This window comes from Cherax quadricarinatus, chromosome 85 (genome assembly GCF_038502225.1).
Source record: "Cherax quadricarinatus isolate ZL_2023a chromosome 85, ASM3850222v1, whole genome shotgun sequence".
NCBI lineage: Eukaryota > Metazoa > Arthropoda > Malacostraca > Decapoda > Parastacidae > Cherax > Cherax quadricarinatus.
The window spans coordinates 11971602-11997499 of record NC_091376.1 but is presented as its reverse complement, the minus strand read 5'-3'; the positions used below and the strand labels follow the sequence as shown (position 1 = coordinate 11997499).

The window sequence follows — 25898 nt, the reverse complement described above, 5'->3', positions numbered from 1 at the left end:
GTTTTCACTGACAGGAAACCACATGGCTGCGTCTGAATCACATGGTGGGGATTCACTGTCCATGTCTACAGATACTTATGTAGACATGGCCCCCCAGGCCCCCAAGGTCTAAATCCGGCCCTGGGTTATGGCATTTATCACATGCAAGGAATGTGATTTATGCCACCTGGGAGTGAACTTATCCTCCCAAGTGGTCCATGACCCCCACGGGTTGAGCTCTCCATCATGAGTAGTACCCATACTGGTGCTATTAGTGGTGGTAGTGGTGGTTTAGTAGTGCCATCTAGTGGTGGTAGTCAGAGTTAGTCAGTTATCAGTGATGGTGTTATAGTGAAGATCAGGACAGTGACCAACCTCAAGGTCACTAAAGGCCAGTTGAACTTCTGTGATCATAGAGGAGAGATGTGTTGCCCCTTGTCCTGCCACCCCCGCCGGCTTTACCGCTTTCTCATCCTTTTAATACACCTAAATAACGTAAGTATTGTCTGGTGACGTATTTGTCAGGACAACAGCAGAGTTGAGCTGCAGCTCCTCATCCCCACCACCAATTTGGTCACCAAATTATTAATATTTTAATAATCTTACTTTAATTTTCTTTGGGGTCTAATGTCTTGGAGGGGGGGGGGAGGGCTGATTGACCTTAGTGGAGGGGTTTTGATGCGAGGAACTGGAGCTACTCCCCTTCCTCTAATCAAACAATAATTCTCACACTAGGCATTACATAACCCATAATGGTGTATCCAGTTTTGGGCTATTTTTTCCATTATTGAAAAATAACTTAGTGAAGGTCTCTTGATCCAAGGAACTTGCTCCTTGTGATCCAAATTGTTAGTCATCAGTTTTATGTGCAAAAAATATTTATTAAAGAAAGATATAGTTTTACTTACTATGTTAAACATTAATGGGTATATCAGTCAGGCAGTAATGTTACTAGTTTATATTACATGGTAATGTTTGCCTATAAATGTGTGTAATGTTCATGGTTATAATACAAATGTGTTTTGTTTCAGGTGTGGTAACTAAGGATTGTTGCGTCTGGCTGTCTACTGCAACATTGATCAACACAGCAACACTGACCAGTCTGAGGAGTGGAGACAACCCCACTAGTAAATGGCCTCACCCATAACAGTGTTATATGGAAATGCAGCAGTTGGAGACGTCGTTAAAAGTGGGCAGGGCCCACTTGTAAGGTATTTCCAGGTTATAAGTCCACTAAATTTGGTTTTTGAAGCAGATAGTAATTGTAATGTGGGAAGGTGGTGGGGAGAGTATAGGAAAGATTATTAGCAATTGATATCAGAAGTAGCTTAGTGGGAAGTATTAGTTTATCTCCCGACCAGAGATGAAATCTCTGGCAAGGAAATAATAAGGAATATATCCTATAGGTTACCTTGAATGAGATGGAAGTAAAAATTGGAGAAATGGGTTGTAAAGCTTAGAACATAAGAAAGGAGGAACACTGCAGCAGGAAGGCCAGGACAAATGAAACCAAACTACAGGAAAGGGGACTACACAGGAATGAGGAACTTCCTGAATGAGGTTCAGTGGGACAGATAACTGGCAGGGAATCCAGTTAATGAGATGATGGAATATGTAGCAACAATGTGCAAGGAGGCTGAGGAGAGGTTTGTACCCAAGGGTAACAGGAATAATGAAAAAGCCAGGATGAGCCCATGGTTTACCCAAAGGTGCAGGGAGGCAAAAACCAAGTGTGCTAGGGAATGGAAGAAATATAGAAGGCAAAGGACCCAGGGGAATAAGGAGAGCAGTCGTAGAGCCAGAAACGAATATGCACAGATAAGAAGGGAGGCCCAACGTCAATATGAAAACGACATAGCAGCAAAAGCCAAATCTGACCCGAAGCTGTTATACAGCCACATCAGGAAGAAAACAACCGTCAAGGACCAGGTAATCAGGCTAAGGAAGGAAGGAGGAGAGACAACAAGAAATGACAGTGAAGTATGTGAGGAACTCAAGAGATTCAAAGAAGTGTTCACAGAGGAGACAGAAGGGGCTCCAGAAAGACGGAGAGGTGGGGTACACCACCATGTGCTGGACACAGTACACACAACCGAGGAAGAAGTGAAGAGGCTTCTGAGTGAGCTAGATACCTCAAGGGCAATGGGGCCAGATAACATCTCTCCATGGGTCCTGAGAGAGGGAGCAGAGGCGCTATGTGTACCCCTAACAACAATATTCAATACATCTATCGAAACAGGGAGATTGCCTGAGGCATGGAAGACAGCAAATGTGGTCCCAATCTTTAAAAAAGGAGACAGACATGAAGCACTAAACTACAGACCAGTGTCACTGACATGTATAGCATGCAAAATCATGGAAAAGATCGTCAGGAGAAGAATGGTGGAACATCTAGAAAGGAATGATCTCATCACCAGCAGACAACATGGTTTCAGAGACGGGAAATCCTGTCACAAACCTACTGGAGTTCTATGACATGGTGACAGCAGTAAGACAAGAGAGAGAGAGGGGTGGGTGATTGCATTTTCTTGGACTGCAAGAAGGCGTTTGACACAGTACCACACAAGAGATTAGTGCAAAAACTGGAGGACCAAGCAGGGATAACAGGGAAGGCACTGCAATGGATCAGGGAATACGTGTCAGGAAGACAGCAGCGAGTAATGGTACGTGGCGAGGTGTCAGTGGGCACCTGTGACCAGCGGGGTCCCACAGGGGTCAGTCCTAGGACCAGTGCTGTTTCTGGTATTTGTGAACGACATGACGGAAGGAGTAAACTCCGAGGTGTCCCTGTTTGCAGATGACGTGAAGTTGATGAGAAGAGTTCATTCGATCGAAGACCAGGCAGAAATACAAAGGGATCTGGACAGGCTGCAGACCTGGTCCAGCAACTGGCTCCTGGAGTTCAATCCCACCAAGTGCAAAGTCATGAGGATTGGGTTAATCCCACCAAGTGCAAAGTCATGAGGATTGGGGAAGGGCAAAGAAGACCGCAGATGGAGTACAGTCTAGGGGGCCAGAGACTACAAACATCACTCAAGGAAAAAGATCTTGGGGTGAGTATAACACCAGGCACATCTGAAGAGCACATCAACCAAATAACTGCTGCAGCATATGGGCGCCTGGCAAACCTCAGAACAGCATTCCGACATCTTAATAAGGAATCGTTCAGGACCCTGTACACCTTGTACGTTAGGCCCACATTGGAGTATGCGGCACCAGTTTGGAACCCACACCTAGTCAAGCATGTAAAGAAACTAGAGAAAGTGCAAAGGTTTGCAACAAGACTAGTCCCAGAGTTAAGAGGTATGTCCTATGAGGAGAGGTTAAGGGAAATCAACCTGACGACACTGGAGGACAGGAGAGATAGTGGGGACATGATAACGACTTACAGAATACTGAGAGGAATTGACAAGGTGGACAAAGACAGGATGTTCCAGAGACTGGACACAGCAACACGGGGACACAGTTGGAAGCTGAAGACACAGATGAATCAAAGGGATGTTAGGAAGTATTTCTTCAGCCACAGAGTAGTCAGGAAGTGAAATAGTTTGGGAAGCGATGTAGTGGAGGCAGGATACATACATAGCTTTAAGCAGAGGTACGATAAAGCTCATGGTTCAGGGAGAGTGACCTAGTAGCGACCAGTGAAGAGGCGGGGCCAGGAGCTTGGACTCGACCCCTGCAACCTCAACTAGGTGAGTACAACTAGGGGAGTACTGCAGCAGGCCTGTTGGCACATGCTAGGCTGATTGAAGACTGATTACATTTTATGAAGTTTGTTAGTTAGTTTAATGTATTTTACAGTCAATATCCATCCTGTAAGATTGTAGGAAGCAGAGATGAAATGTGTAATGATGTATCATGGTTCAGTTGGTAGTGGCCTCGACTGAAGAACCGAGATTCGATCCCGGGCACATGTGGGCATGTTCCCTTGTATCCATTGGCACTGTTCACATAGAGTAACACTGCAGCAGGCCTACTGGTAGGGGTGGCATCCTGGGGGAGTATAAATACCCAGATAAAAATGTCATAGGTGTCATCCTGACTTGATTGTATAATTGTGTTTAATTTACCGGGTTAATAATTATACTGAGATAGTTTAGTGGTGAGTGTAATGGTAGAAGTCTTGATGCCGGGTGTAAGGAAGGCCTATTAAATCAGGCATATTCATTAGTAAAACATAAAGAAGCACCGAAGCAGGCCTATTGGCCCATGTTAGGCAAGTCCAACTCTCAACCACTCATTTGTCTAACCTATTTTTAAAACTACACAACCAAAGTTTAAGCATCACATGATGGGATAAATTTTCCGTAGGTAGAATATATTATAGCCGCAAAAATCAATAATAATTCCTCAGAAATGTGGAATTAACCACATCTTCCTGTTTTCAGTAGTGTTGTAGAGGGCCTGGACAAGTAATTTTATGCTTTGAAGTCCCAAAAATATTTTCAGTGTAACCTTGTGGGTTTAGCGCTTACGACTCCAGAGTCTGTATTAGTGCGTCTTTGGGGGGAGGATTTGTTTTGAAATTGGGTTATACAGTATATTTACAGAGACTCTGTAGACCCCTTGATCTTACCTAGACCCCCTTGATGTTACCCAGACCCTGCTTGATCTTACTTAGACCCCTTGATCTTACCTAGGCCCCCTTGATCTTATCTGGACCCCTTTAATGTTACCCAGACCCCCTTTGATGTTGTCCATAACCCCTTGATGTTACCCAGACCCCCTTTGATCATACCTAGACCACCTTGATCTTACATAGACCCCGTTGATCCTACCCAGACCCCCTTGATCTTACCTAGACCCCCCTTGATCTTACGTAGACCCCCTTGATCTTACCTAGACCCCCCTTGATCTTATCTAGACCCCCTTGATCTTACATAGACCCCTTGATCTTACCCAGACCCCATTTGATGTTACCCAGACTCCCTTTGATGTTACTGACCCCCCTTGATGTTATCCAGACCCCCTTGATCTTACCTAGACCCCCTTGATCTTACTAGACCCCCTTGATATCACCTAGAACCCCCTTGATCTTACCTTTACCTCCCTTCATCCCCCCTTGTGCCGCCACTGCTCTGCAAATTAGTAAGGCCTATACCTGGAGTATGCTGCATAGTTGTGTATATATATATATAACACTTAGTTTCTACTAAATAATTGTAGACTTGCAATCAAAATAACTTTTAGAATTAGGTGGTGTTAAGTAGGATATGTAAGGTAGAGAAATGGAGAATCTGCTATATGCATTATGAATGCATATAGCAGGGGAGAGTAATCTCCCCTGAAGGCATAGATTACGTAGAACTGTAAGCCTGGAACCCACCAACGACCTTCAGTAGCTGTCTGCAGTCTGTTATTGCACGTGGTTTCCGTGGGGATTTTGGTGGGTTCTGGGCTTTGGGTAGTGGTTGTGGTGGGTGTTCTACGTTTTTTATGCCTTTGGCCAAACTGTGCAAATTCAGATATTGATTCATTGAGTTAACACAGTTCCATCAGTTTGGAAAATTTAAACGACGTTCAGGTTTTTATGAATATAAAATTATCAGCGTCCAGAATTGCAGTTGGTTTGATAGTTTGTAATTTTTTTTATATTTTATTAAAAAACACATTACAAGGTGCACAGTTATACTCAACACAGTTCCAGTGACACGAACACACAGAAAGGATAACATACACCAAACCCCATGTTCCAAACTCCCCAAGAAATAACCATTCTATTGTGAGCACTCACCACAATTTCTGATGCATACTCCCTTCCCCCTTTCCATTCCCCACCTAGATACTGCAAGATCTTGACAATTCTAGATAAAATAAAACAGCCCACACCCGACCGTACAATTGGCTGCCATTATGATGCAGAAACTTCCTATGCATGTAGAAACACACAAGAAATGAAAACACACCACATGGTGCATATAAGAAAAGAAGTTTCTTACAGAAACCACCTAAAGTAACAATAATGGCCGTGTATGTGCACACCAAAGGCCCACCCATCACAGGATGATGCTGCAAACGCCAGGAAGGGCTCGCAAGCCCCCAAGAAAACTAGTACCTTCACCCATCATACCGGCTCACCTTAGCGTGCACAGGCGCCTGTGGCCACCACACACACACTTTGTCATGACCACTCATGCCAATGACATATCCACTCACGCTGTTCTCGTTTCTTGCCATTGCACATGTGATTGTTACACACGCCACTGTGAAGCCACGTATATACAATTATATCAGCTTCCAAAAAGGTCCTAGCACACATCCTATGCAAACAAGAGGTATCCCCAACATCCTCCAACGCCCACCCTCATCGGCAAGCAAGCCCAAATACGTCCATCCCCTGAGCAATGTCTCGCTCCTACAAACTGATCAGAGTGCTCACTGTTAATTCACGGAAACCCACAGAAAATAACTCCCCCCACCTATGTCCGTATATACTCCTATTTCTACAGGATGTCGATGTCTGATACATCGTCGCGTTGCTGCCATTACGTGCTTGCGCACCTCCCACACTTCTGACCCCCTCATGCTCCAGGCTACGTATACTCAGTCTACCATCACATAAGCCAGTGCCCGCTCTGTCCCGTCTTCCACCCCCCACATCCAAACTTAGTGCCCGCAAAACCGACACACCCCACCTGCCCACTCTCTCCACAACCCGACCTACCCATGCCCTGATCCCTTCCAGCCTTTCACAAAAACAAACAGCATAGAAAGCCGTATCCCCCCCTCCGCATAACCCACAACACCCCTCCCCCACCCTCTTATCTTGCAAAACCACACCGAAAGGTAAAATCCTGTGCAAAAACTGGAACATGACCTCCTGCACCCTTGGTTGCAACCTCAACCTCCTGAACCTCTCCCAGATAGATGCCCAATTGTAAAGTGGGTAGAGCCCCTCCCACACCTGCACCTCAGGCCTCCCCATCGCCCTTTGTAAAACCCTCACCCTGACTTTCCTTACGTCTCAAACCACAGCCATCACCCACTATACTGCTTCACTCCTGGAGATCCTCCCTTCTGTACAAATCCCACAACATCTCATGAACCTTTCCCAACCTTCCCTCCCGGAATTTCTCCCCCCCCCCAAAAAAAAAATACCTCACACCTTATAAAAACACATTTAACCCTCCTCTGAAGATCCAACAGACCCATCCCTCCCCTTCGCACAGGTAACATGACCACCTCCCTTTTCAACCACTCGCCCAGAGCCCCACAAAACCCGGAACACCTTCCTCTTAATGTGCAATGGCCGGTGCAGTTAACGGAAAACCTGTGCAATGAACCAAATCTTACTATACAAAAGCACATTAATCACTATTGCACACTGTTGAATAGTGAGGTGATGCAGCCTCAGTATCCTCAAAGTGGTCTCCACCCATTCCTCCAAATGACCCGAATTATCCTCCCGAGCCCGTACTAAGTCCCCCCTATAAAGGATACCATATATTTTCAACACCTCCACACAGTTCCTCACCACCTGTAACCCCCACTCCTCCCTGCCTTCTCACATCCCCAACCCAAGAATGAATGACTTCTCTTCATTCACTATCATCCCTGATGCTTCCCTGTAAATCCTCGCCACCTCCTCCAAAGCACCCAAAACTGTCCTCTCATCCACCAAGATCGTCACATCGTCCACATACTCTACCAGACTCGGCCATGGGCTCCCAGCCCCACCCCTATCCCCATGCATTCTTGCCTCTACCAATCTATGAAAAGGTTCTTGCACACGCAAACAAAAGTTAGGAGAATGGGCACCCCTGCTGTTGACCCCTCCCAATTGCCATCCCCCAAAATGCCCATTAACTTGCACATGAACACACGCCTGCCTGTACAGTGTGTGCCCAACCCACTATTTCCTCCCCAAAACCCTGACTCGATAAGGTACGTTCTAATGCCATTCTCTCCACAGTATTGTAACCTCCTCTCCAATCCAATGCCAACAAACCTCCCCCTCCCCCACCAAGCTCAGCTACGAAATCTCATAATACCCTATGACCCATCACCATCGATCTTCCAGGCAAACCAAACTGGCTAGGGGAAACCACCTGTTCAATAACACACTTCAGGTGATTACCCAGCACTTTTGCAAAAAGCTTAGTCGGTGCACATTAAGGAGAGTGCCCAGTAATCATTAAGGGTCCGCTGATGTGACCCCTTCGGGACTAAAACCACCACCCCCATTGCCTACCTCACCCCTAAATGACCCTCGCATTCAATAACCTGACCAAAAAAAAAACCCTCAGCAGATCCCATTGCGGCAAATAAAACTCAAATGGGAGCCCATCAACACCTGGTGCCTTACCATGGCTCATACCCTCCAACACACACCAAATTTCCTCCTCCTTAATGTCCCCCCCAATGCCCCACTATCCCAGTCTCCCAATGGTTTCCCTACTCAGCCACACACCTTCCCCAACAACTCAGCTTGCACCCGTCTACTACACCAATAACACTCATACCACCTGTCAGCATACATTCCCATGCCCTCTGTCGACCTGAGCACCTGCCCTGGCAGATAACCTGCCTCCCCACCACACACCTCCAGCTGCGTAATTTCATTGCCCTCCTACGTTGTTGTTAGGTAAGACACATATGCAACAGTTAGGTATCTATATTATATCTATATTATAATATAGATACCTAACTGTTGCATATGTGTCTTACCTAACAACCTGTCGGTATTTTATACCATTTTAATGTTCCTCCTACGTTGTTGTTGGCCCCTCAGGACACAAGCCGATGGCCTATCCCCCCATAGCACCTCATCCATACCTGCCTGCACCCGCACTGATGTGAACATTTCGTTCTGCAACTCTCGTAACCTCTCCTTCAGGTCCTCAATCTCTCCCACCTGGTACTGGCCCTGCAAAGTGCCAATATGGTAGCAATCCTGTAAGCACTACTCCAGATAATTCGACAATATATATTTCATGCGATTAATTCTCTTCCCCTCCTTGTATAAAATAACTGAATCCTAGCCTTAGCAATACCATCCCACCAACTTACATCATCAACCACCCTCCCCTCCTCCCAAAGCTCTGCCCATAATGTGGCAAACCTCCCACCCCTCATCTGTGAGAACCTGCACATTCAACTAACAGTAACCCACCTACCTCCTAGGTAACTCCTCCCACTCCACCTCCACTATCACAGTACAAACTGAGATGATATCCACTTGCCTCGTGACATATAGACGATCCAGTCTTGCCCCATGCCTCTCCCACACAAATGTATGCTCCACCTCCCATGACCCCCCATGGCACACATCCCTCAACTGAACATCCCTGATAAGCTCCCCCAGCATGTGCAAGAAACCTCCCCCCTCGGCTCTACATCTGCCTGTCAAATTACAGAATTCCAGTCCCCCCCCCCCACTACCACTAAGTCGGGTAACAAACGGCAAAAATAAACCAACTCATCCTTCACAAAAGCGTTTTTAACCTTTACAACATTCTCCGCCAGCACGTACACACAAACACACACAACAACTGGTGAAGAGGCGGGGCCAGGAGCTAGGATTCGACCCCTGCAACCACAAATAGGTGAGCGTGCACACACACATACGAGACACCCTTTCCCCTCCACCACCCCTAGATAACAAGAATCTGCTATATGCATTATGAATGCATATAGCAGGGGAGAGTAATCTCCCCTGAAGGCATAGATTACTTAGCACTGTAAGCCTTGGAACCCACCAACGACCTTCAGCAGCTGTCCGCAATCTGTTATTGCACATGGTTTCCCTGGGGATTTTGGTGGGTTCACACAGTTTCATCCAAACGACATTCAGGTTTCTATGAATATAAAATTATCAGCATTCAGAATTGCAGTTGGTTTGATAGTTTGTAAGTAGTGAAGTCTAATGCTTCTGGCAGCAGATGTTAATGATGAAAATATTGAAAACCTCTGTGATCTGAAATGAAGTGTTCGTCAGCAGAAAGGATTCACTAACATCTGATGCTGATGAGTATAGTTAGGAGGGGCAATTTAGATTGGTATTAGTGGGATTAGGATTATTAACCCTGCTGGGTTAGAAACTCTACCTCTATTTTTCAGAGTGGGGGGGGGAGAGAGGTTTGAATGTAGTGGTCCTCGGGTTGTGCCTAGGATGCCAGCTATAACTGGCAGGTAAGGTAGGTTATGAATTCAGGTTAGCACAGTAGTGTGTTAGGAGACTGGTATACGGCAGGCCCCCAACTGGTTAGATAACCCATAGTGATGGCTGTTAGTCTAGTGTGCTATAAGGGACATGGAAATGTAGGGGAAATAGTGTTGTCTTAGGATCATTAAGACAACACTACCGTCATGTTAAATTTGGATGCCCTTCAAGGGGTGTCTTTGTACTAGTGAAGATATCTTGATACAAGCAGTTGCAAGTACCCTCCCCTTTGGATCAAACCTGATTGACATTCATCGACCTGTCCTGAGAGTTTGAATGGGGGCGGGGGGGGAGTGGTAAACTCTCGGGAGACAGGTCGATGAATGTCAGGTTTGAATTGGAGAATCGTAGTGCAAGCTGACCTTCCCCCCCCCCCCCCTCCCCCCCCCCCCCTCCCCCCCCCCTCCCCCCCTCCCCCCCTCCCCCCCCCCCCCCCCCTCCCCCCTCCCCCCCCCCCCCCCCCCCCCCCCCCCTCCCCCCGGTTAAATACAGGCGTCTAAGGGATATTAGCCAAACTTAGGTTATAATGCATATTACGGAGTTTACCCTCAATTTTTTTTAATTTTGTCAGGAGGATTCTGCGGCAGAGGACAAAAGAGGTTGTGATAGACTAGTCTCCAGTGTTGCATGCCGAAGTGTTTCCAGTGAAGATTGTTGTACACGACAGTGTACAGTCACAACACTTGCCATGAAATTTGAGAAATGTATCACCTCAAACTACTAATAATGGCAGTATTGAGGCTATCTGCCTCATTACTACTATTGTTAGTAGGGTTGAGGTAGGTATATTTTTTTTTTTCCCCGAGCTTAAAGCTCCCGAATTGTGTGAATGTTGTCCTCCTGCTGACAAATACAGCAGTTGAGGCTTGTCTCAGACGTCTCCTTTTTTTGTATTTCTTGTGTTCCTTGAACATTTCTTTAATGTGAAAGACATTACATTTTAATTAAGGCTCTTAAATATATTGTCTAAGTTTATCGAATCTTGTAGGTTAAAGATATTCTCAGTGTTGTGAAGTCCGTGTTGTGGGCAGCTGCTGTGTGGTGAAGGTCGTGTTGTGGGCAGCTGCTGTGTGGTGAAGGTCGTGTTGTGGGCAGCTGCTGTGTGGTGAAGGTCGTGTTGTGGGCAGCTGCTGTGTGGTGAAGGTCGTGTTGTGGGCAGCTGCTGTGTGGTGAAGGTCGTGTTGTGGGCAGCTGCTGTGTGGTGAAGGTCGTGTTGTGGGCAGCTGCTGTGTGGTGAAGGTCGTGGGCAGCTTGTGTGGTGAAGGTCGTGTGGTGGGCAGCTGCTGTGTGGTGAAGGTCGTGTGGTGGGCAGCTGCTGTGTGGTGAAGGTCGTGTGGTGGGCAGCTGCTGTGTGGTGAAGGTCGTGTTGTGGGCAGCTGCTGTGTGGTGAAGTCCGTGTGGTGGGCAGCTGCTGTGTGGTGAAGTCCGTGTGGTGGGCAGCTGCTGTGTGGTGAAGTCCGTGTGGTGGGCAGCTGCTGTGTGGTGAAGGTCGTGTGGTGGGCAGCTGCTGTGTGGTGAAGGTCGTGTTGTGGGCAGCTGCTGTGTGGTGAAGGTCGTGTTGTGGGCACCTGCAAGTCTTCAGAGATGTCATCACCAGCAGCAACACCCCAAAACAATGTCTGCAAATATAAAAGTACGGACATTACTAGATAATTCGTGAACTGCAGTAAGCAATATTATTATAATCAAAAAGAAGCGCTAAGCCACAAGACAGTAAGCAATAGTTTGAAGTCTTGTGTATTTAGAATACTGCCTTCAACAGTTTGTAGAAAGAAAAATTGCTAAAATATTTTCAAAGCTGATCAAAAATTACCATGAAATTGGAGTAATGGTTGATGGAACTGGAGGAGCTGGAGGTGTTGATGGTGTGGTGGACGGCAGAGAAGTGACTAGTGGCGCCACTGTTCTTTACCTCCATGGCTAAATGGCGCCACTGACCTGGAGGAGGGGGTGATGACGTCAGTGGTTGTTTGTGGGGAGGGGGTAGGTCGTTATGGAAAGGGTCGGGGGTTGGCTGCTGGAGGAGGGGTTTGGAGGTGAGTAGTTTGTTGTTACTGGTGGGAGGGTGATGGGGAGGGGAGTAGGTAGGGGGATGGTTGTCACTTGGTAATTACTAAGGGACTAACACAGTCTTGTTACTGTGTTAACCCTTTGTGGGCTCCGGCTTGAACCTTGATATTTGAAACGCCCTGAACACTAACCCAAAGACACTTGTTTGCCACATATTCGTAATTATAATGAACAATGTTCATGGACTCGTGTTGAAAACCGTCTCCTTGATGTTGGGCTGACGTATTTGGCATCTCTTGTGGGTTTAGTGCTTAGTTTTGATCAGGCACGGATTCAGACATGGGGGGACCAGGGCACTTTAGTTCATTTCTTATTTGTAATTCAATTTAATTTCCATGTTGAGGGCCCCCCAAACCTGAAGTGCCCCCCCCCAAGTCTAAATCCGGCCCTGCACATGTCCACTCCTGATCACACTTGCAGTGAGTTATTAATGCAAATATTATTAATTTGAACATTAGCTTTATTTATAGTTTACCTGGAGTTTACCTGGAGAGAGTTCCGGGGGTTAACGCCCCCGCGGCCCGGTCTGTGACCAGGCCTCCTGGTGGATCAGCGAATGATCAACCAGGCTGTTGCTGCTGGCTGCACGCAAACCAACGTACGAGCCACAGCCCGGCTGATCAGGAACTGACTTTAGGTGCTTGTCCAGTGCCAGCTTGAAGACTGCCAGGGGTCTGTTGGTAATCCCCCTTTATGTGTGCTGGGAGGCAGTTGAACAGTCTCGGGCCCCTGACACTTATTGTATGGTCTCTTAACGTGCTAGTGACACCCCTGCTTTTCATTGGGGGGATGGTGCATCGTCTGCCAAGTCTTTTGCTTTCGTAGTGAGTGATTTTCGTGTGCAAGTTCGGTACTAGTCCCTCTAGGATTTTCCAGGTGTATATAATCATGTATCTCTCCCTCCTGCGTTCCAGGGAATACAGGTTTAGGAACCTCAAGCGCTCCCAAAGTTATTTTTTACAGAATGGTCTGTAATATACAACTGTGGATAAAGTACTTTACTAACAACAAGAGGGACGAAAGATCAACAAGAGCAGCACTGACTCCTGCAGAACGCCTCTTGTCAACTCCATTACAGTTTGTAGATATATATGCGGACTAACTCAAGGCCTGAGCTTGCTACCATCTGCAGCTCATAAGACTGCCATCCCCACGAGCCCCTTTGAGGCGGGGTAGATGGCAGACCAGAGGCCTAGCTTCTCCCTACGAGCCTCGTAAGGGCGGGGAATGTGGCTAGGCCTGGGGACACTTGGTCCCAAAGATGAGGAGGTACTTGTACCTCCTCCCATGGGAGACTTAAGTCTCGAGACACTCCCCAGATAGGGAGCCAAGGCCGGGTCACCACTACTTGGAAAAGACCCGGGCCGGGAGAATACCGGCGAATAAAAATAAAAAAAAAAACATGCGGACTGAATCAACAGGCTGGGTATCGGGGTAGCTTATACTGAGGTGTATACTGAGGTGTATGCTGAGGTGTGTACTGGAGGTGTATACTGTGGTGTTCTGAGCGTGTATACTGAGATATCTTGGGGTATCCTAACTGCGCTGTCTACTTGCTTCCTTACACACCTAAGCCTACTGCCTAATATCAGTATACTGAGTGACGTGATCACCACCTCACTTTCCCTGAGTGACATGATCACCTCCATCTCGCCTTTACTGAGCCAGTATGACGTGCACCGTCACCTCACTTTCACTCACGCAGTATATTACTGGAAGGAAAAAATATGGATTAGACTAATTATTCATGATTATTAATTCACGTTCACGAATTTTAATGACTAATTTCAATATAATTGGCCAATAATGAAGCCTTTAAACACGGAACAGGGGATTTGTACCCATGGGAAGTGGAACTTAATAAACCCTTGTATATGATTTTAAGTGTTTCTACCATACACCGGAAAAACCCGGGATGATTCCTGGGCAGGGAGAGGCGTATGACCAAGTCTTCTATGTCTCCTGACACCTGCTGCCTCTGTTACCTAGTAGTAAATAGGTTCTTGGTGGTTAGTTGCTTGTTGTGGGTAGCATCGTGGGTAGGGTGAGACGTACAAGTCTCCTAGTACCTATTGTCCCTGTTACCTAGTAGTAAATAGGTACCTGGAAGTTAGGAGATTGTTATGGATGGGCCACATCCTGAGTGGCGCCACTCAGATGACATTCAGGTGTCATCTGAACGCACCCAGGTGACACACCCAGATAACACCTAGGCGACACCTAGGTAACACCCAGGTGAGCATCCCACCACCAGCACGTCACGTCACACATGTTACGTGTTGTAACACCTCAATAACACAATCCGTGACGCCTCACAGATAAGAAAGTTCGGCTCGTTTTCCCTTATATAAAAACAACTCGCTGACTTCATCATTATTAACACTGTAACCAGTGATGTCACTTCCTCGTGACTTAACGCTATTATTGTCAACGCTCTGGAAAACAATTACCGATCTAGTATTGCGAAACGAAGTGTTCTAGTCTAGGAGAGACGAATAAATTTACATTATAAATTTAATATGGGGTAATTTCAAATTTGGCAGAAGTCCGTGGTTCGATCCCCAGGTACAGGTGGAAACATTAGTAGGGGGGAGGGGTGTTTCCTTAAGACACCTGCTGTCCCTGTTCACCTAGCAGTAAGTAGGTACCTGGGTGTTAGTGGACTAGTGTGGGTCGCATCCTGGGACAAAACTAACCTGATTTGCGAGGAATGCTCCATAACAACCGGCTTTCTATAAAGTATGTCATTGATGTCAGCTATGGTCTGTATAAGTTGTATCATGTACTTGTAGAAATAATGACACTAACATTAAAGTAACAGTATTTTGGGGGTCTTATGGCTGTTAGTAATCTACAACTTACTAAAGCTTTGTCAGCATTATGGACAGAAAGATCTCAAGTCATCGAATTGATGGTTGCTAGGATTTAATTGCGCTTGAGTTAAGGCGAGTGTTGCATGCAGCCTCACGAGTCTAGAACTCAAGTGGTAGACAGTCATAGAGTTGTTAGGAAGTGGAAGACTCTGGAGTGATGTAGTGGAGGCAGGATCTATACATAGCTTTAAGAAGAGGTACGATAAGGCTCTTGGAGAAGGGAGAGAGGACGTAGTGCGGGGCCAGGAACTGTGACCTGACCACTGCAATCACGAACAGGTGAGTACACGTAGCTTTAAGAAGAGATACGACAAAGCTCGTGGAGCAGGGAGAAAGTGGACCTAGTAGCGACCAGCCAAGAGGCGGGGCCAGGAGCTGTGACTCGACCCCTTCAACCAGTGCCTAATACATACACACACACACACACGCACACAGGACAGGAGAGATAGGGGGGATATGATAACGACATATAAAATACTGTAATAAAGTTGGTAGAATTACCGACAATATGTAAAGTAAAAGGACACAAGTGCAACTAATGTGACATTTATTGTGGCAACGTTTCGCTCTCCAGGAGCTTTATCAAGCCATTACAAACAATACATGGACACAGAGGGTATATAAAGGCTCAGAGTGAGGTGTAATACTAGTGAGGTACCATTTCGATGTTCACTAGTGGTAGTAGTAGTAGTAGTATTACTTTTGTCACTACTACTACTACTACCACTATTGAACATCGAAATGGTACCTCACTAGTATTGCACCTCACTCTGAGCCTTTATATACCCTCTGTGTCCATGTATTGTTTGTAATGGCTTGATAAAGCTCCTGGAGAGCGAAACGTTGCCACAATAAATGTCACATTAGTTGCACTTGTGTCCTTTTACTTTACATATAAAATACTGAGAGGAATCGACAAGGTGGACAGAGACAGGGTGTCCCAGAGATGGGACACAGCAACAAGGGGACACAGTTGGAAGCTGAAGACTCAGATGAATCACAGGGATGTTAGGAAGTATTTCTTCAGTCACAGAGTTGTCAGGGAGTGGAATAGTCTGGGAAGTGATGTAGTAGAGGCAGGATCCATACATACCTGGAGTTTACCTGGAGAGAGTTCCGGGGGTCAACGCCCCCGCGGCCCGGTCTGTGACCAGGCCTCCTGGTGGATCAGAGCCTGATCAACCAAGCTGTTACTGCTGGCTGCACGCATACATAGATTGAAGAAGAGGTATGACAAACCTCATGGAGCAGGAAGAGCGACCCAGTAGCGACCAATAAAGAGGCGGGGCCAGGACCTATGAATCGACCCCTGCAACCACCACTAGGTGAGTACACACAAATATTATAGCACTCGACACACTCGGGCGTCACAGAGAGCGGCACTGTCATGGGTATTGATGACAAATGCATTTCAGTTCATAAAATTAATATTTAACCTAACCAAAACAACCTCCACGACAAGTTTTAGTCTTGTTTTTGTGGTGTCACTGACAAATCCAAAGCAAAATTACCTCGTTAACATGAGAATTAGCGTAATGTTCGTAAGGCTGTTACGACAACACAGTAATGTTACAGCGTTATTATATAACGTTTGTGTCACGTTTCCGCCTTTCATTAATGTGTAACGTAATGTGTAATTCGTTATATCCTGTCTGTGGTTGTAACTCAGAGATGCAGCTGATGTTCACGGTGAGGGACGTGTTTCCTTAAGACACCTGCTGTCCCTGTTCACCTAGCAGTAAATAGGTACCTGGGTGTTAGTCGACTGGTGTGGGTCGCATCCTGTGGGCAAAATTAACCTGATTTGCCAGAAATGCTGTTTATAACTAGGGGATTTCTATATAGAATGTCACTGATGTCAGCTATGGTCTGTATAAGTTGTATCATGTACTTGTAGAAATAAAGATTATTATTATATCTGTAGATGTAAACTTACCACCTTATTGTAGCTGTGGAAGATGCATCATAACAGTTCCTGTTGCAAGTTAGATATGTCTGTTGCAACTACAATTTCTCTTAAAACTAAGCTATAATTTATGTAACTTAAGTTCTGTTGTACCTTACCGAAGTCAACTGAAACTCGGTTTCAATTGACTTAGTAAGCTTATTTAGGGAAAGTTACACATATGTACAGTTATAATACATAGTGTAAATAACCTGGGGATTAATTATGATTACTTTTATAGTTCCCACCAATATTTAGCTGGCTAGTTTATTAATTATGCACCTTGTACACATCTAGAGGGAGGTAGTCAGATTACAAAAGGACATAACGAATCCAGGGACCGGGCAGAGAATTATTTCAAGGTTCCCAATGGAAATAAGTCACTTTGATATTTATGGAGTTAACCTAGATAATGCATATATACGTTACTAATTATAATAATTTGTGTGATTGTGTATCTGTACGTGAATAAACTTACGAACATTTTAACCAGACTTATGGAAGTTGTCTCAATAAGGCGTACAGCCTATGCGGCCTTAACAACTCCCTAGAATAAGAACTTTATATTGCTTAAATGTCTCAAAGAACTTTCTGTACTGGGGTAGGGTTCTACCATATTGATCAGGAATTACTGACCTAGCACTAGGAAGATGTTAGCTATACCTCCTTAGTGGCTAGTATATTGTTCACTCCAGGCTCACCCTGTGAGCTATATCACAAAAAAAAAAAAAATCAAAGAACTCACATTGACTCCATTAATCAGACCCCAACAAGCATAGTTACATGACGAAAAAATATATTGCAATTTATATTTCAATTTCTTCATATAGCTAATGTGTGTGTACGCATTTTAAGCATAATGCAGTCCCCTATAATCAGGTTATTTCGTGATTTACGCAAGTTACTATGTATGATAATTGTATTATGTGCACCTGTGTCTAAAACTTATTAATATCAGTATGGTACTAGAGGGAGTGAACAATTTTGTAGTCCCTACAGCAGGTTGTCAGGCCTCAAATACCCTCATTATGTAGCAATAAAGGAGTGGAACAGATTACCTACACATATCAAAGTCTGTCTTAACATGAACTAGTTCAGGAAGAGTTAAAAGGTACCTAATGAATGAACCTACAGCAAGGTACCCAGTGACTGAAGCTACATAAAGGTACCTAATGAATGAAGCTACAGAAAGGCACCTAATGAAGTTACAGAAAGGTACCTAATGAATGAAGCTACAGCAAGGTACCCAATGACTGAAGCTACATAAAGGTACCTAATGAATGAAGCTACAGAAAGGCACCTAATTTAGTTACAGAAAGGTACCTAATGAATGAAGCTACAGCAAGGTACCCAATAAATGAAGCTACAGAAAATCACGTAATGAATGAAGGTACCTAATGAATGAAGTTACAGAAAGGTACCTAATTCAAAGTTTATTCTCTATAAGGATTACAATGCTGAGTTTACAGAAATTTGGTTATTGTTTGGTTTACATGTAGTAAAATTGTGATTACAGAGTGTACCACTAGAATGCTTAGCATGGCTAGGCATTTCGGGCATAATGAACGAAGCTACATAGAGGAGAGAGATTTCTCACATACCTAACACTGCGGTACCTATTAATATAAACTGATCCTCTCTAACATTCATGTAAATATCCCAATTCACTATATTTCCACTGAATCTCCATTTACTGTAAATAATTTTCACCCACAGTCCACTTAACTTTTATTTTTTTAAGATTACAATCATGACTATAAATCAATCACTTTGACACATTTTTGGGGTGGTTTATCCTGAGTAATTTACACACAGGTTCATATGTGTGATAACAGCACATATGTGTAGCTGTAGCTAAATAAATTTACCTAAATAAAGCTTATTGTAAAGTTACAAGAATTGGGAAGCTAAGTTGTCAGTGGCCCTTTGAACCATCAACAAAGTTAGAAAAAAAATACATACAACAACCTGACTTTTGTTAACAAGGTATAACTGTAGAACCATGTTAACATGACTGTAGAACTGTTAACATGACTGTAGGACTATGTTAATATGACTAGAACCATGTTAACATGACTGCAGAACCATGTTAATATGACTAGAACCATGTTAACATGACTAGAATTGTTAACGTGACTGTAGAACCATGTTAACATGACTAGAACTATGTTAACATGACTGTAGAACCATGTTAACATGACTGTAGAACCATGTTAACATGACTGTAGAGCTGTTAACATGACTAGAACTATGTTAACATGACTGTAGAACTATGTTAACATGACTGTAGAACCATGTTAACATGACTGTAGAACCATGTTAACATGACTAGAACCATGTTAACATGACTGTAGAACCATGTTAACATGACTGTAGAACCATGTTAACATGACTGTAGAACCACGTTAACATGACTGTAGAACCACGTTAACATGACTGTAGAACCACGTTAACATGACTGTAGAACCATGTTGACATGACTGTAGAACCATGTTAACATGACTGTAGAACCATGTTAACATGACTGTAGAACCATGTTAACATGACTGTAGAACCATGTTAACATGACTGTAGAACCATGTTAACATGACTGTAGAACCATGTTAACATGACTGTAGAACCATGTTAACATGACTGTAGAACCATGTTAACATGACTGTAGAACCATGTTAACATGACTGTAGAACCATGTTAACATGACTGTAGAACCATGTTAACATGACTGTAGAACCATGTTAACATGACTAGAACCATGTTAACATGACTGTAGAACCATGTTAACATGACTGTAGAACCATGTTAACATGACTGTAGAACCACGTTAACATGACTGTAGAACCACGTTAACATGACTGTAGAACCATGTTAACATGACTGTAGAACCATGTTGACATGACTGTAGAACCATGTTAACATGACTGTAGAACCATGTTAACATGACTGTAGAACCATGTTAACATGACTGTAGAACCATGTTAACATGACTGTAGAACCATGTTAACATGACTGTAGAACCATGTTAACATGACTGTAGAACCATGTTAACATGACTGTAGAACCATGTTAACATGACTGTAGAACCATGTTAACATGACTGTAGAACCATGTTGCTAACATGACTGTAGAACCATAACATGAACCATGTTGCTAAAATGGCTGTAGAACCATGTTACTAACAAGATATAACTCAGAACCATGTGATAATGGTTATAATTTAATTTTGTATTTTTATCATCATCATATAAAAGTTAATATTGCTGTTTAGGTTTTGGTTTATTGATACAGCATATATACAGTTCGCAGTATATTATACACTGTATACATATTGAGGTGTATCGTTTAGTTAATTCTTTTGTTATTCCCTATCTAAATTTTTTTCATATACACTGTAGTTGTTTTTTATCGACGGATTTAAGTATACTATTTGCAATCCAGGGGCTGTTTAGTCTCTGCTGAGATCTGCTTAATTTTCATTATCTAAAGTCTGTTATGTAATTACCAATAGACCCCTGGCAGTCTTCAAGCAGGCACTGGACAAGCACCTAAAGTCGGTACCTGACCAGCTGGGCTGTGGCTCGTACGTTGGATTGCGTGCAGCCAGCAGTAACAGCCTGGTTGATCAGGCCCTGATCCACCATGAGGCCTGGTCACAGACCGGGCCGTTGGGGGGGAGGGGCGTTGACCCCCGGAACTCTCTCAAGGAAAACCCCGGGTAATAAAGGTTGTGGGTTTTGCATAGAAATATTTTGACACGTTCATCAATATCGTGGTTGTCCGCTAACTCACCCAGCCAGTCAGTGTTATGTCAGGCAGTAATAAAATTTACTTATGACTCATCGTTTAGTTGAAAAGAGATCTTAGTCGTGTCCTGAGGTAGTCTACCTACCTAGAGTTTATCTGGAGAGGGTTTCGGGGGTCAACGCCCTGCGGCTCAGTCTGAGATCAGGCCTCGTGGTGGACCAGGGTTTGATAAACCAGGCTGTTACCGCTTGCTGCATGCAAACTGGTAAAGAGAAAAGTCAAGTAGTGGTCCGTAGTGTTGTGTGTAATCAAGTAGTGAGGCACTTGTCTCTGTGATTCTTGTTGGTTTAGTTATAGATGGTAGTAGCAAGCAGTTGCTCATAGTGTTTGTGAAATCGGCTACTTGGGGGTCTTCCGCTTGAATGAGGTTTATATTAAAGTCACCAGCAAGTAGCAGGTGGTGTTTCTTCATCTCTGTATATATATTTATAGTAAGTCCTTGACTTACAAACAAGTTGAGTATCTTCGTGGTGTGTATATTATTATTATATCATTACATTGTGTGTAATATTATTATACACAGTACAGAAGGTCCCCAACATGTTTGTACACTCAGGGTTTACTATATAAGCTTGCTGAATAGGTTTACACAAATCTTATTACTGTATCATTACCTATCATATTATCTATATTGTAATCTTAAGACTGTTGGCTATCATTGCTACTTATCAGCATCGTGTATAAATAATCAGTGAGCTGGCAGTTCTGGCAGGTATGGTTACAAGACTATTCCTTCTTACTGAAGGTAGCTGCAACTTTATGCTTTTTGTGTGTAATGTACCTAATACTATACAGCATATGGGAAATAGGGGCCTTACCCATTCTCAGGAAAATTTGCAAATTTGAATATTTCTGCTGCCTTGAGCCCCATTTCAAGCTACTGTACTCCTGCTCCTAAAACCAACAAAAATCATCTCTATTTCAGTAGTATGTCTTCCATTCTATTAAATGATGCAAAGAATAAAACCATAAAAACCATCCTTGAAAACACCTCTATGACAGCCCAAAAAGATTCAGGTAGAGCCATGACAGCCTGAATAGATTCAGATAGAGCTATGACAGCCTGAATAGATAGCAAGTACCAACCAGGTTTATTGGCTTGTTAAGAACTAGGGGTCCAGGAGCTGTTTGCTCCTTTCAAACATAAAAAAAGATTTCTTAATACATGTATAATGAATGATATAAATTTACTTACAGTTCAATCATGGCTGATATATATTATGTTGGAGTAGATGTTGGCACAAACAGTGTCCGCGCAGCTCTGGTCCGGCACTCTGGAACTGTTGTTGTCACTCACACCGTACCCATAACTGTCTACAACCCCAAACCAGACTTTTATGAACAAGATTCAGAAGAAATATGGAAGGCTGCGTCCCAGGCAGTAAAAGTAAGGTCATTTTGTTTGCCAAGTCTTAGTATAATGCTGTATTTTCTGGCATATAAAGCGCAAGGAAAAACACCCTGCGCCATATATGCTCAAGGTCAGTGTCAAGGGTAGACATTGGGTTAGGCTTTAGCAGTTGTTTACTAACGTTACATTAAAACTGCTTGGAAACATCGTCTTTTATGTGTTTTTGTGACTTATATGCCAGAAAATACAGTACGTATTTGTCTACACTTTTGGTTACATATATCATGGAAAATATTGGGTCATGTATTTACAAAACATTATAGTAATACAAGATTATTTAATCACGATTTTTAAAAAAGGCTTTACTTGCGAAATAACAATAGTGCATAATTCTTGTTTGGTTATCATAAGCTTATCACATTATTTTTCCTCTGTATTTTTTAATAATATTCTCAAATCTGTAATTTTTCTTTCCAGTTTCAAGGGAAAAGTGGGATATAATTTTTTTCGTGTAACCATGCATGTTATAAGCAAGTGAAACTCCATGAACAAGGGGATTGGTTCCTCCTCTTTATTTAATAACAAAATGTATATATAAATGGTTTAGAAAACTGATAAGTTGATAATTGAGTCACTTAAGCAACATTTAGAAATCTTTATTTGGGAATAAAAAATTCTCAAATGTTGCAATTAATACCAAAGTGGACAGAGATGGTTATCGTCAAACAAAACAAATAACTTTTATGTCTGTAAAGTGGAGTACATACTGTACAGTATACAGTAGAACCCCTGTATCCACTGATTCAGTATCAGTGGTTTCAATTATCCACAGTTTACTGTGGCTTAAAAACACCTCTTAATTTTACATAATAATGGCCCCAAGGCACAAAAATATAGATGTTGGCAGTTCTTCAAAGCCTAAGAGAATCTGTGAAGTGCTTCTCATTAGTGAAAAAGTGACAATTCTCCACTTAATGTGCATAATTTATCAATTAAACTTTATAATAAGTATATATAGGACTTAAATACAGTGGTACCCCGAATTTTGGCCACCTCCCAACTCGAACAGTTATTTTTTTTTTCTTTTTTCAACAAGTTGGCCATCTCCCACCGAGGCAGGGTGACCCAAAAAAGAAAGAAAATCCCCAAAAAGAAAATGCTTTCATCATCATTCAACACTTTCACCACACTCACACATAATCAGTTTTTGCAGAGGTGCTCAGAATACAACAGTTTAGAAGCATATACGTATAAAGATACACAACATATCCCTCCAAACTGCCAATATCCCAAACCCCTCCTTTAAAGTGCAGGCATTGTACTTCCCATTTCCAGGACTCAAGTCCGACTATATGAAAATAACCGGTTTCCCTGAATCCCTTCACTAAATATTACCCTGCTCACACTCCAACAGATCGTCAGGTCCCAAGTACCATTCGTCTCCATTCACTCCTATCTAACACGCTCACGCACGCTTGCTGGAAGTCCAAGCCCCTTGCCCACAAAACCTCCTTTACCCCCTCTCTCCAACCCTTTCGAGGACGACCCCTACCTCGCCTTCCTTCCCCTATAGATTTATATGCTTTCCATGTCATTCTACTTTGATCCATTCTCTCTAAATGACCAAACCACCTCAACAACCCCTCTTCTGCCCTCTGACTAATACTTTTATTAACTCCACACCTTTTCCTAATTTCCACACTCCGAATTTTCTGCATAATATTTACACCACACATTGCCCTTAGACAGGACATCTCCACTGCCTCCAACCGTTTCCTCGCTGCTGCATTTACCACCCGAGCTTCACACCCATATAAGAGTGTTGGTACTACTATACTTTCATACATTCCCTTCTTTGCCTCCATAGATAACGTTTTTTGACTCCACATATACCTCAATGCACCACTCGCCTTTTTTCCCCTCGTCAATTCTATGATTAACCTCATCCTTCATAAATCCATCCGCCGACACGTCAACTCCCAAGTATCTGAAAACATTTACTTCTTCCATACTCCTCCTCCCCAATTTGATATCCAATTTTTCTTTATCTAAATCATTTGATACCCTCATCACCTTACTCTTTTCTATGTTCACTTTCAACTTTCTACCTTTACACACATTCCCAAACTCATCCACTAACCTTTGCAGTTTTTCTTTAGAATCTCCCATAAGCACAGTATCATCAGCAAAAAGTAACTGTGTTAATTCCCAATTTGAATTTGATTCCCCATAATTTAATCCCACCCCTCTCCCGAACACCCTAGCATTTACTTCTTTTACAACCCCATCTATAAATATATTAAACAACCATGGTGACATTACACATCCCTGTCTAAGACCTACTTTTACCGGGAAGTAGTCTCCCTCTCTTCTACACACCCTAACCTGAGCCTCACTATCCTCATAAAAACTCTTTACAGCATTTAGTAACTTACCACCTATTCCATATACTTGCAACATCTGCCACATTGCTCCCCTATCCACTCTATCATATGCCTTTTCTAAATCCATAAATGCAATAAAAACTTCCCTACCTTTATCTAAATACTGTTCACATATATGCTTCAATGTAAACACTTGATCTACACATCCCCTACCCACTCTGAAACCTCCTTGCTCATCCGCAATCCTACATTCTGTCTTACCTCTAATTCGAACAGTTATGTAAGTGTATTATTGTAAGTGCTTTTGTAAGTGTATTTTTGGGGGTCTGAAAGGGACTAATCTAATTTACATTATTCCTTATGGGAACAAATTTGTTCGCTAACGATACTCAAATAGCCTTCTGGAGCGAATTATGGCCGAAATTTGAGGTACCACTGTATAGGGTTTGCTGCTATCTGTGGTTTCGGTATTCGGAGAAGGTCCTTGGAACGTATCCCTGTGGATACAGGGGTCCTACTGTATTGAGCACAACACTGGACAGGCACCTAAAGTCAGTACCTGACCAGCCAGGTTGTGGTTCGTATGTCAGGTTGCGTGCAGCCAACAGTAACAGCCTGGTTGATCAGGCCCTGATGCACCATGAGGCCTGGTCACAGACCGGGCATGGGGGCATTGACCCCCAGAACCCTCTCCAGGTATACTCCAGGTACTTCCCACCATCATGATGCACGTCTGACTAACCAGTTTCTCTAAATCCTTTCACAAGTATTACCTTCCTCTCACTTGCAACACCACATCAAGCCATAAAAACTGACTCTCTTTTTTTTCCAGGCTGTAACTTGTGGTATTGAAGACAAGTCCCAGATTCACGGTCTTGGGTTTGATGCTACTTGTTCTCTGGTAGTGTTGGATAAGGACCTCAGGCCTGTTACTATCTGTCCTGTTACTGGTAAGAACTACATAGCTATCCAATACAGACATTCTTCACTAATATGGCAAGTTAGGGTTCCATACCATTGCCATAAAGCGAATATCGCCTTAAAGTGAATCTCGGCCTTTTTCTTTTCATTTGCCAATGCGTAAATAAAGCAAAAAAAATATTTATACTTAAGTGCACAGTAGCATTAGTCTTAAAAATATGATGCAGAAGTAAAAATAATAAATATTTTTGAAAATTGCCAAAAACCAGCTTAAGAACAAGACAAATGCCGAAAATAATAAACATGAATATACGTAATTGAAAAGCACTGTATTAGCGAAATGCTCTAAAGTGAGTATCATATTAATTAGGTATGTCTGTACATATAGTCGGACTTGAGTCCTGGAAAT

At 43.4% G+C, this 25898-nt stretch overlaps 1 protein-coding gene across 1 annotated transcript; it reads left to right on the top strand.

Annotated features, from left to right (window-relative positions):
* The first annotated feature begins 383 nt into the window (after positions 1–383).
* On the top strand, positions 384–25616 carry LOC138850971 (FGGY carbohydrate kinase domain-containing protein-like). Its single transcript, XM_070103525.1, has 4 exons — positions 384–474; positions 1011–1190; positions 22031–22220; positions 25401–25616. The coding sequence occupies exons 2-4, from the start codon at positions 1111–1113 to the stop codon at positions 25614–25616; spliced, it is 486 nt and encodes a 161-aa protein (XP_069959626.1). The 5' UTR covers positions 384–474; positions 1011–1110.
* The last annotated feature ends 282 nt before the right edge of the window (positions 25617–25898 follow it).

Excerpts from the sequence above, each read along its gene's own strand:
- LOC138850971 (XM_070103525.1), top strand. The coding sequence starts at position 1,111 with ATGGCCTCACCCATAACAGTGTTATATGGAAATGCAGCAGTTGGAGAC. Across the intron at positions 1,191-22,030 it reads GGGCAGGGCCCACTTGTAAG|TTCAATCATGGCTGATATAT; the intron begins GTATTTCCAGGT and ends ATTTACTTACAG. Across the intron at positions 22,221-25,400 it reads CTGCGTCCCAGGCAGTAAAA|GCTGTAACTTGTGGTATTGA; the intron begins GTAAGGTCATTT and ends TTTTTTTTCCAG.